The sequence below is a fragment of the Branchiostoma lanceolatum genome, chromosome 6 (assembly GCF_035083965.1).
Source record: "Branchiostoma lanceolatum isolate klBraLanc5 chromosome 6, klBraLanc5.hap2, whole genome shotgun sequence".
Taxonomy (NCBI): Eukaryota; Metazoa; Chordata; class Leptocardii; order Amphioxiformes; family Branchiostomatidae; genus Branchiostoma; species Branchiostoma lanceolatum.
The window spans coordinates 11,890,226-11,902,470 of record NC_089727.1 but is presented as its reverse complement, the minus strand read 5'-3'; the positions used below and the strand labels follow the sequence as shown (position 1 = coordinate 11,902,470).

The 12,245-nt window shown below is 42.3% G+C and overlaps 1 protein-coding gene across 2 annotated transcripts in view; it reads left to right on the top strand.

Moving 5' to 3' along the window:
• LOC136436634 (protein KIBRA-like) overlaps window positions 1-12,245 on the top strand; it is a 42,854-nt gene that overhangs the window by 24,026 nt on the left and 6,583 nt on the right. For both annotated transcript variants that reach the window (XM_066430787.1, XM_066430788.1), the window contains exons 5-15: window positions 210-258; window positions 4,141-4,220; window positions 5,851-5,930; window positions 6,796-7,066; window positions 7,401-7,474; window positions 7,791-8,033; window positions 8,289-8,378; window positions 8,839-9,016; window positions 10,590-11,079; window positions 11,421-11,547; window positions 11,891-12,052. In XM_066430787.1, the coding sequence (XP_066286884.1) occupies window positions 210-258; window positions 4,141-4,220; window positions 5,851-5,930; window positions 6,796-7,066; window positions 7,401-7,474; window positions 7,791-8,033; window positions 8,289-8,378; window positions 8,839-9,016; window positions 10,590-11,079; window positions 11,421-11,547; window positions 11,891-12,052 (1,844 nt within the window). The remainder of the gene's footprint in view (window positions 1-209; window positions 259-4,140; window positions 4,221-5,850; window positions 5,931-6,795; window positions 7,067-7,400; window positions 7,475-7,790; window positions 8,034-8,288; window positions 8,379-8,838; window positions 9,017-10,589; window positions 11,080-11,420; window positions 11,548-11,890; window positions 12,053-12,245) is intronic.

The following is a 12,245-nucleotide window of genomic DNA, read 5'->3' as shown; positions in this document are numbered from 1 at the left end:
GGATCTCACAGGTGTCTCCAGTGATAATGAACTTAACGGATACAGTAATGCACAGGTGGTGTGCTAGTTCCTATTATTATATCATTATTGACAGACATCAGACTAAGGACAATGATATTGTCCTATATTTTCATAGAAATGAAGGTATTTGATTTATTTGTTAAGCTGTGAAGAAGACTTGATAGAAATGTTGCTTGTCCTTTTTTCAGTTCCAGCACCTGAATGACGCTCTCCATGGCTGGAGGTCAAGTACAAGCTGTGAGTATAATCTTACTTACAAATTTAAGTATTTTCTTTGTACTGAAAAGACATGTTTATCACATTGTGTATTGCATCATTCCTACAAATCACAGTTCTCATTCAATACTGGGTAACATGGGTGACCGTGCTGTCTTACTATGTGCATTCTCTGGCCCAAGATTCGACCATTGAATTTATGGTGTTGAAATTTGCCATTCATTGGGATATTTTTACTGTTTCAAAGAGTCTCTTATTACAGTTGCAGCAAAGCCAACATGATATGCCCTCAACGTTGCATACTTATAATTATAAATCCATCCCCCTCTCCTATCATACCTCTCTGCTATTTGCTCCCTTCCCTCAGTGTTGCTCTTTTTCCTGCAAAGAAAAAAACAGAAAAGTTTCATAACCAGTCGGCTGGTTTGTGTCTGTCAGGAGTAGAGCGGAGAATAGCGGAACACAGTCTGGCGTGTGACCTCTAGTTATTAAGATCCTTGCTGATAGACAGGGTTCTAGGTTGCTCCGCCGTTTTGTCATCTGACAGAATTTTTGTGCTCATGACAGACAAGTACACCAGCCATGCTGTCATCTTGGCAAGTAGGAAATCTTTGCGCTTGAAGTGGAAAAGATTTGAAATTGGATTAAATTACTCCAGAGCAAGATTCATTTGAGCTGAGGGAAACATTTAGACCTGGGGGGAAGCTTGCTGACAGGTCTGGAGTAATGTGCCTAATGACTGTCCTCCATGGCAGGCCTGGTGGAAGATAACATCAGTAGTAATCATCACTGCACACTCCCCTCTCCTATCAGCCCCCCAGATCTGCCTGACCAGTAATGTTATCTGTCCCCTAACCCCCTCCCCTTTCTTCACTATGGACCTGCAGAAAGATGTATTGAACATACTTTTTTCTCTCGGCCACGCCAAAGCATTTCCTTGGTTCTCAGACATTCTTTAGTATGAAGGTTCAAGAGGGCTGTATGGAAAACTTAAATTTGATCCTAAAACTGTGTCCCAAGGCGCAGACTTTCATCAGACTCTTTTTTCATTGTGACCTCCTTATTTAGCTGTCTAAAGAAATTCAGGACAAACAAATTAAACTGGTGGGGTCCTAACTGTATTTTGAACATTTTGGTTTGAACATTTTTTCTAGATAGGTCATCCTCTGCTTCTTTTTCTTAGTCACTTGAGTACTTGTTCCTCACCCTTTCAACTATAGTAAGGAGAAACCTTAACCTGGATGTGTTCCTCAGAAATGGATTGGGGTAGATACGGAGAAGAGTGTATGAAACCCGCTGGTAAAACCCATGCACAGGTGACCAGACCTTTCAGCTCTCTGTTTGGCCTGGAGCCAAGCCTTGCCACTGTGGCCACAGCCTTTGTGTACTAATTACACAGTTGCCCCACACTCTCTTTACTTTACTCTTTTCTCTGGCAAACCTACGACAAAGACAGAGAATGCCAGGAATCTGCCCCCTGCCAAAACAGATGGACTAACTATTAGCAGTCCTTTGTTTGAGGCAGCTTGGAATGCTCCTGGGCTAAGACATGTTAAGCCATCATTATGGCAGTCCCCCTCACCAGTGCATATATGCACTTAGCTCGGCAGGACAGAAATGTGCGGTATGGTGAAACCTGGCCAAGAAACTCACTGACAAAAATCTCCGACAAAAATGGGAGAAGGGGGCATGACACTACTTCTAGACAGAAGAATTACATAGGGCAGTGTAGCTGCTTCCCAAGAATTATCCCTCTTAATATCAGACTGATAAGTAGAACTTATGGTAGCCATAATTCTGAACAAGCTACGGAATGGTCATTATTTGTCATCATTTAACCTTCAGTCTACTAAAGTAGCCATTTGGCACCAAATTTATGCTGGTTTCCGGGTTAGGCAGCAGGGAGAAAGTTAAGATGAGGAAGAGAGAAACTCTAGATTGAACATCTCTTTCTTGTAGTACAGACTTCCTAATCGTTCAGTAAAATTGATCCTTGACGTTCGTCCTCATCTGAATTGGAATGGCCTGTCGAACGTTGACAACACCCCCCTCTAATCACAGTGCCAGTGGCGACGGAGACAGCATGCGCATTGTCGGCCATTGTTTGCAAGCAGATGGGCCACAAAGATCGCTGACACCTGGGCAAAAAGAAGAATGCCCGGAATTAGTGGCCCTGTCAGAAACCTTTGTCTGGACAGGTTGTGCCTTTGTTCGGCTGCATTTACACGTGGCGTGCCGTGTGCCAGTAATGATTGATAACTGGTAGTAGTTTAACTAGAACAAGTGTTTATTGTGCAGTTATGATTCTAAAGAATAAAAAAAGATGTTGAAGGCTAGAACTTTCCTCTTTTGAAAATTATTAAAATTTAGCATACATTGCCCATTCATTAGCAATCCTGTCTTTTGAGTCGAGAGTCCGAATCCCGGATGTCATTGCTCCCCCAAGCTGCATGCTAGTGAGTTGCAGTCCTCTGTATTTACCCTGGGAGCCAGACACTGTATATCGGCGCGCCACCGAGCACCGCACGCGCGTCCAAGCTTTCCCGGCCCACCCTCCCGCTGTCCCCGAAGACCGACCCCGCCCCAATCTCCGCTGTAAACCCAAGCTCCGCTAGCCGAATACCGTACAGGGTACTCTGTATTGTACTGTGGTTCATTAAGCCAGTCTTTTTTTTCTTGTCGTAGCCAGTGCAGTAGATGACTACATTTTTAGTAAGCTAAACGGGAATTTACCTACATAGCACTTCAAACATTTATAAAATCTGTGATTTTTATACGATGTTACGAATACCTGGACAAGAAAAGAGATAGAATACCATGCAGACATCCCAAGGCCACAGAGTATCCTGTTTATTAGGCTTTTATCTATGACCTTGCATCTCTACCTTGAGATTTTAGTCCAAGAGAAGGTCCGAGGGGATTAAAATTTTTTACTGGATCATGCAAAGAACTAATAGCTTGGACCTTGGCAAGGTTTACACAGGTATTAGTTAACAATAGACAGGTGAGCAGCTGATATAAACAAGATGTCCAATTTCACACAATTAAACAACCTTGTGCAATTTTTCAATCTCTGTTGGCAAACCATCAAGGTGCCTCTGTCCTGTGGGGTAATACTGTGTAGGTTGAGGAGGGAAAGTCGTCCCTAATGTAGTCAGTCCATCTCTTAACAATACAATATATGACAATGACAATGTAAGCTAAATTCATTCGTAAAACCACAATAATTGAGATGATCCCATGCAAGTTTATCATTGCTCTCAAGTCATTTGAAGATTTCCACTGATACTTTTTAAAGCTGGGGATAAAATGGCCCAAGAAGTCAGTAGTTCATCCATGTAGTTGAAGGTTTAGTCCGCAAAATTTATGACCAAGTTGTCATTTTGTCAGATCATGTTTCTCACCAGTACAATGTTAGCCTTTATGTATATCATGATTTACGAAAGAAACCTTGTTTGTCATTTTTGTTACCGGACATACCTGTGTTCAGAAAACACCTGTCTCACCTTTGCTGCACACAATAGAACCATTGTTATTGATAAGTAGAGACCTGAGCCCTGTTGTGTTATAAGGTCCAGCAAAAGAGTAAACAGTAAGTTTGTCTCTCTCTCTGCTCCTTGTGTACTGTCCCCACACTTAAGCTGGTTGTTCCGCATAATAACTATCTTAAGTTATTAGGCTCCCATGAAAGATTATTTTAAGAAATAGCATATCCCTTATGAAAGTACAATGTCTCAACGACTTTTGTTAGAACTATAAAGTTCAACCAGTTTTAGACAATTGAAGATTATAAATCGATAAACATAAGGTATTGTAATATTGCGAAATTTTGTAGCATTGATACTTTTTGTATGAGAAAATGTGTATCTGTATGTAACCTGTGCTTTTGCTGTTTCCCTCCAGTGTGTTCCTCCTCATCGACAGCCAGCACCAAGTATGACCCTGACCTGCTCAAGGCAGAGGTGGCCACAGCCAGAACACGGGTAAGTCAGAATCCTTCCAATGTGTAGGAGCAGGGAGTGCTTTCAACTCCCATGGTCATGCTCTTTCCCATAAGTGCTGAGTGCTAAACAGATAAAGTATACAGTTCTGTATGACCCGGCCAGGGTTTGAACCTAATGCATGGCACACTCTACGCTAGTAGCGAAACCCCTGTCTTGAATGATCAAAAGTTGGACATTGGCCCGTTAAGTGCAGTAGGGCAAGTTTTATTCAATTGGTCAGGTCCCGCCCATCAACATAAGTTGCCCTTTCCAACTGTAATGTGTACTTTTTGGCTTGCATTGAAGGAACCAAAGATGCCTACTTCTTCAAAAGTTCATTACAACTGCAGGTGGTGTGTTGGGATGTGACAACTACAATGCCAAGGTCAAAACTGCTATGCTCCAGTAAACATGGCTGGTTGTCAAACATGCCAGCACAAAATACTTTCTCTATGAACTAGGGACAAAAAGACAGTATTTCCTTATGATTCAAACAAATCTAATTAGATGGCTCTCTGATTGAAAAAAAAGATAACTCAGCACATGATGATTAACTTGAACCTAAGGTCCAACTTATGCCCACGATTTCAGGGAGTGAATATACATGTAGTAGAATTAAGTTTTCTTCTCAGCCTTTTCACTCTGCTTTTATCTTGTCCTCTTCTTTGGCTTCTAAAATGTCAGTGAAACAACGAAATGAATTGGTGTGGCCTTAGTCCATCAGAAATAACCAATTCTCTGCTTTTTCATCAGCATGAGAGGTTAGAGGAAAGATTTTGGGTGTTTAGAAACAGGCTGAATGACTGGTTTATTCTTCATGAACTTTGTATGACCTCCCATGGAAGTGACCCCTGTGTGACCTTGAACACAATACAAACATTGGCTACCACATTTCTTACTAAGGGTGGGGACTAGAACTGAAGAAAACTGCACTTTACAGATGAAGGCTACTTCTGTGTCACTGGGGCAAAAGGATTCCTTAAAGAAGGATTTTTAGGTGTACGTTACATGCTTCTTGGCTCCCTGCACTTTGAGTGACAAAAGTAAAGCGCTCTAGACATGTAAATAAAACAGCTGTGACAGGACAACTTTCTGTGTAATTAGAACGTGAAGTGGCCAGAAGTAACCTCACGTTTTTTGGAAGGTGGCTCAAATGGCGTCACTCAGTGTAAATCAGAAATGTCACCGTGTGTAGGTCCGACTCCCTTCCCACTGTGCTGACTGAGAATAGGTGTCAGAATTCTGAGGATAGAAATGTTGATTATGGCAGATTTGGGCGCAAGTTGTCAACAATGCCACATGTGTGATCAAGGTCTCACAGGCAGGACAGAAAGCCTACCTGACATCAGCATTTCAGCCTCTTATGGGTTACAATTCAGTAGTTTGGTTTCGTAAGACATCACAAATTGGATTACTGGTTTCTCAAACACAATCGTCAAAAATGTCTAGTTTTAAAAAAACGGATTCGTTTTTTTACTTATTTTTTATTGTAAATGCAATTCTGTCAGCTTTCTAAACTTGAAATGATGATAAGCTTCTAACTGTTTAACTATTGTCTAATATCAACCCAGAAGTCTGCCAAATTGATTGATTGACTTATTGATTTATTGATTAATTGATTGATCTACAGGTTGGGAGACTCAAACGAGAGGTGGACCAGATGCGGTCGGAGCTGTACTACAAACAGAAGGGGGTGGACACACTACAAGCGTGAGTAACATGTTCTAAATCTCTGACTTTTACGTCTCGGCATATTTCCATTGTGTAGAGCTTGCATTACATTCTGTTTGGAAACTTTGTTGAGTCTGCCATTCTAGACTAGTGTTGTTTCTGACGTAGTCAGACTCCAATGAAGAAAGTATAGGAAGTATGTACTGGTATATGTGTCAGTGCATGATGCCCTGGTATGTTAGGTTCTTCAGTGCAGTGCACTCTGTTCTGCCAGAGCTTTAGCATCTCATGATGACAGGGTCACAAATTTTGTGGGCACCACAGCTTGAGTGATTAGTGCATGTTCTTGAGCCAAGCCGTTTGCTCGCTGACAACTTGGTCTTGATTCTCTTGAAGATTGTCTGTCTTGGAATTTCTGGGTGACAACTGAGGAAGACATGAACAAGAACTCAAATGATGTCCCTGCCTGACTTAGATCGATTACCTTTTTAAACAATTTCAACATTGGTGTATTGGAAAAAATCTCACGGTTAGCGACCCTTAGTTTAGACCAGAAGGTTGACAGTTGTTGCTGTTGTTGCTCATTTGACATGAAATAGTTGGGGTACTTGGGATAGGAAATTAAGTCTTAGTCCATTGTTCATTGGGAGAATTTTCTTGTCAAAGGTTAACCTGTAGATACTTAACATGATAGCATGACCAGACTGAGGATGACTAGCTTCTCATAAGCTGAACTGGATGAAAAAAGCATTTCCTTTTCCACTTGCTCTCTTCAGAGTTGAAGCGAAGATGGTGAATGGAAATGGTAACATTTCTTCAGGCTCTATGCCAGCAGTCTATTGAAAGGGGACAGTTTTTGAGGGACTCCTAGCATCTGATTGCCATTGGTGTTTTGTTCCTGCAGAGTTGAAGCAAAGATGGTGGACGGACACGGTAACTACCAGCGCGACGAGGCGCAGGCGATCATGGAGGAGCTGCGAGCGATCCAGAAGAACCTGACTCTGCGGGAGAAGGAGAAGGCGGACCTGATGCAGTCCTTGGCACGTCTGAAGGAGCTGTTCCGGGGCAGCGCTGAGAACCTGCAGGCCAGCAGCTGTTCCCTGAACCTGTACGACAGCAGCAGCTCGCTCGCCGCCAGGTCCAACACAGCGTCGCAGACAGACGTCACAGGAGAGGTCAGGACGCTTATGATGTTGTTGTTCACCTTGTAGTGACGAGTGCCACATAGGTCACCAAGTTTCCTAGCTGTTTCTGTAGCAGGGTGTATTTTCAGGACACAAACTATATCTTCATATTTTTGTAAGGGATAAATTAGAAAACTCTGTTCAACACAATGGCAAACCTAGATCCACAACAACTGGATGAAGAGAACTACGTACTAGGTTTTATTTTTTAGAATTCATCACCAATAGTTCTATGACCATATTATAAATAGATGGAGGGAAATGCCAAGTGATTTTCGCACCACTCAATGTTGGTATTTTTAAGTTTTTTCCTCTTCTGTTTCAGTCATTCCAGTCACTTGGTGCCAAGCTAGCAGAGAGAGCACGGCTCAGGCTACAGTACGATGAAGCCAAGAGAAGGTACATTTCCTCCACTGCTACTTGTGGTCATTCACAATCTTTAAGGAGATGTATTAGCCATGTCATGAGAGCCCCCTAGTGGCCAGATCACGATTTGCAGTATAGGCCAGGCAGGCAGGCACTTGTCATCAAAATTAACTGTTCTGAATGGTATGAAATGTTGAATGATCTGCTTTGGTCATTTCACAGATTAAACGGAAGGAAATTTTAGGTTGCATATACATTTTATACACAAATCACTACAAAAGAGTTACGATTTCCTGTTCTTATGTCTTGCAAAAATTCATCTCTTGTACCTGGAATTTCTCTTCTCCAGAGTCGCTAGATTACAAACGGACCTGTCAGAGATCGACGACCAGGTGTTACCGGGCGTCGCCGACTGTGACAAGGACCGGCTGCTGCTCATCTCCGAGAAGGAGAAGCTCCTGAAGGAGCTGAAGAGTGTCAACCCTCGGAAAAGGACCGAGGAGGACCGGGAAAAGCTGGCGGATAAGAAGCGCCACCTAGAGGAGGAACTGAACAATGCAAAGGAGATGTCAAACAGGGTCATATCTGATAGGTGAGGATATTTTTGTTGTGGGCTTGGTAGGAAAATTGTCTTAACTTGTGAGGCTAACACATACCAGATCTTGTCTTCAGTATTCATTATTTCTTTAAACCTCTCATGATTTAGCATGTTTTTAGCCCATAAATATGCTTCTTTTCCCAAAGCCTGCCTAAAGAGCAATGGCTCAGACACTGAGGGTGCTGCCCTAGTTAAGGAGAATTGTACAAAACGATAGATATGTCATGAAACCAACATGTTTTACTGCAGGTTAAAGTTACAAGAGAAGAGGAACACTCTATTGCAGCAGCTGCAGGAAGCCACAAGACTGCTCACTTACCTGGAAACACAGATCAAGAGGTAGGAGTCGAGAGATGCTGTAACTTTATTTACTTTTGCGGTGGTTTTATTTTGCGGCAGGAGGAAAAAGGAGGTTTTCCTTGTGGCTTACATTTGCAGTTGAAACAATTCTGTAGTCATACATGTACAAGAGAGACATTTTCCTGGTGTCATGAATTTGCAGTGGAGAGGTCACAGTGGAAATTGAACTACCACGAAGGTTAACAGATTTACAGTACCCCAGCAAGAAGTATAGCTTCATGTCAGTGGAAACAATAAAATGAAAATTTTAATAGCTGAAACATTGACCTTATGCAATGACACATCTGATATGAAGTGCACTATTGGTAAGAGAAGGCTGTACTCCAGCATGTACAACCATCGTTTTCCTGGATGCCTAGCCTTCGTTTACATAAGTTCAGATTAACTTTCAGCACATGAAAATAGATATTGTATTAAACCGCCCTGTCTCCATTTTCAGCATTTCAACAAGTACGCTGTCCATTTCCTCGGGATCGTCCAGAGGGTCCTTAAGTAACGCGTCCAGTCGAGGTTCCCTCTCTGCCGCGTCCAGTAAAGGCTCGCTGAGCTCCCTCAGTTTCACCGACATCTACGGAGCTCCGCAGAACGATATCAGCTTCAGAGACCTCAACCAAAAGGTACAGCATTGCTTGCCTGTTTAATGTTTCAGTGTGATTCATTCTGTTGTTAACGTTGGGTAACATAAATTCGTGGGGTACTTAAATTCGGGATTTTTCGAAAACGGGGTATTTAGGGATATGTGGTAGATGCAACATCAGTAATACCGCTAGAAATGCAAACTTGACAGACTAACGCATTCAGAACACTGTCTGAAAAGCTTCGATAACCATGCATTAGAAGTTGGCGACGTCAAAAACTCTCCGTCCCTTATTGACAGAGTCTGGGGGCTTCGTGGGAGACTCACACTGCACGGTTGTTCGCTGGTTTATAAGACAAATGTCACATCTCCTGCCTGCTAAACACAATTATTTACAAGACAACTTATTACAATCTCTTTTGCTAACCTGCAACTGGATTCTAAGTGTGATCAATCATCAAAACTCCTCTTTGTTGCTACAACCTACGGCACGTTTTTTTTCCCGCCGCCATATTGTTACCCAGAATCATGTCGTCAAGCAGACGACAAAAGGTTTGTGAGGAACACTTTTTTGTCTAAATGTTGCGTGTGATTGTGGACTGAGGACGATATTTTCCTCAAAGTTTGCTCCTAACACAACAAGGAACACATGGACATAGTAGTATAACCATTGCTACGGCATCCAGCTAACTTGCCATGAATAATGTACACGTTGCCATGACGGTGGGGATCGACTTTGAGTGACGTTCTACCGACTCAACAAACGGGATGTAATTGAATGCCTGATGTGTGCGGTACGGCCGTTTTTTCGTGTATTTTTTTTTACTTGGACACGTCTATATCCATAGCACTCTCCTCAAGCCAAGGATGGAACGAATAGCTGCTGTATAAAATGTGATTAGCGGTAAGATATTCAAGACGAATCTTCTCTCCCGAATTAATGTGCCCCCCTGTCCGACAGCACCGTAATTGTGCGTGCGGCGGACGGTAGTTTCAAGTTGAAATATTATGGTGTCAGCACGACTAGAGACAAAATCTACCATATACATGATTAGTGCAAAGATAGTACATGATACTGACAGAATTATAGAAAAAAAGGATGGTTTATTGTTCTGCTAGATTGATTTTAGTCAACCATTATCGGAAAAATCCCGAATTTAGGTTACCCAACGTTAACCCTCAAGAGGTATGTCAGGAAAACTTAACTTTGTTAGTGGTCTCTCAATGTTGAGTGTTCAAAGCAAAGATCTCTTTGGACAACAGTACTTTGAAGCAAACTCTGTTTAGTGTGTATATATATATAATGTTTTTGGATTCTGGCCAAAATTCAGAGTGACTTTCAGACTTGAATAAGGTTCTTAACACATTTTGCAGCATTTTTAAAGTCTTTCCAATAAGTTTGAATATTGTCTAGTTCATTCAGCTTTATACATGTACATATATTGCAACATGATATAACAGGATGTTGTGTATGAATACATGTAGCACTTGATGTTTATTATTTCTCAGGTTGCCATGTTTGCAGACATGAATATAGAGACAGTATTCCAAGTTCTTGAATGTCACCTGTTGTGTGTAATAGTTTGATTTCATTGTATTTTTGTGTCTTGTAGGTGGAGGGTCTGTTACAAGGAGGATTTATCGAGAGATTCCGAACATCGATTTCCCCCATTCATGAGAACCAGGTGTCTGGAGCCTCCTCCACGGACACACCCATTTCCCAGGGACCAACTCTTCAAATTAATAGCAAACCAAACGACACGCCCAAGTCGTTGACCTCGTTATCACCGCGTTCCTCGTTATCTTCCCTCTCGCCGCCTGGGTCTCCCTCCGGAGCGGACAACGGCGCGACAGACTTGTTTCCTGCGGTGGGCGGGGAGTTCGACCAATCGCAGGTGGAAGCTAAGCTTGCGGAACTCAGACTGATGGAGTCTCAGGCAAACTTGGAAAACGCGTCAAACGGGAACAGTTGCCCGAACACGAACACAGACTCCTCGAGAACTGTCGGGTGCAGCACAGACTTGGAACTGGACTTCTCGCGACCCATGGACATTAACAACATTATCAACAGTCCCTTGAGTCCTATTAGTGAGGGTATAGCAGGTGAGGAACTATGTACATTGCAATTATTTGAAAATGGCTGTCTGTACCTATATTGTTCAAAAAGTCCTTCGGCGGAACACACCTGCTTCCCAGGTACATAGCAGAAGCGGGTTAAAAAACAACCTGTCACACCTGACCATTGTATATCATGACCCCAGGCATTGTTTAAAGCCTACATGTAGTTCAGCACCACAGTAGGTCTTGGATAAAATTTTTAAACACTTCATTCTGGGTGTCCAATAAGAAAACAGTAACAGTATCACCCTTGCTCAGTGGAGTGCCATTATACAGTTACATGTTTTTTGTCTTTCTGAATGCTCATTCGTTCCCTCCCTCCCAAGGTGTGGACTTCCCGGAGTCAGAGGAGTCCGCCCACCTGTCCGCAGGAAATCCTCGCAGCGTCTCCGCTGCCATCTCGGACGAGTCTGTCGCTGGCGACAGCGGTGTCTTTGAGGCTTCCACGAAAAGGTGCTTTAAGTACCCATCATTTAAGTACCTATCATCATACCCATCATTTCACCACAAGGGAGTCTGTGTGTTTCTGCAGTGCAGTTTTTGAGGTTCTGCCAGAGGGCACTTTTTTCAGTTTCTATGAACATATCTTTCTACAAAAACAAATAACCTATACAACAAGCTAGTCCATACATATAAGTTACATACTTGTATATATTTTGAATGTTTTGATTGTCTGCATATTGGTTGTTGTAAATTGATTTCCAAGACTTTCACGTAAAAACCAACACTATTCATTATCATTATCATGTTAAGACGGATGAGTCTTGTTGCTAATTTTGTGCTGTTTGTGTTGCAGGCCGGGAGAGATTGACGAGGTGTTCTGTGACAATGAGATTAACCTAGAATCAGCACAAGTACAAGTAGGACTCAAGTACGACTTCACAGAAGGCCAGTTAAGCATCAGAGTGGAACAGATCCGTAACCTCTCAGCATTAAACGTGGAGCAGGGCAACCAGATGTGAGTACTATGTTACATGTTCTTTACTTCAAAACATTTTGCTGAGAATTTTAAGCTAAAGATAAAGTGGTGCATTATTAGTTGAAAATGAAAAATTATGCCCCTGTTACAATCAATCAAATCAATCATTCCAGTTACACAACAAGAAAATCTATCAGCCGACAGCCCTGAATGATATTTTGGGCAGTTCTCT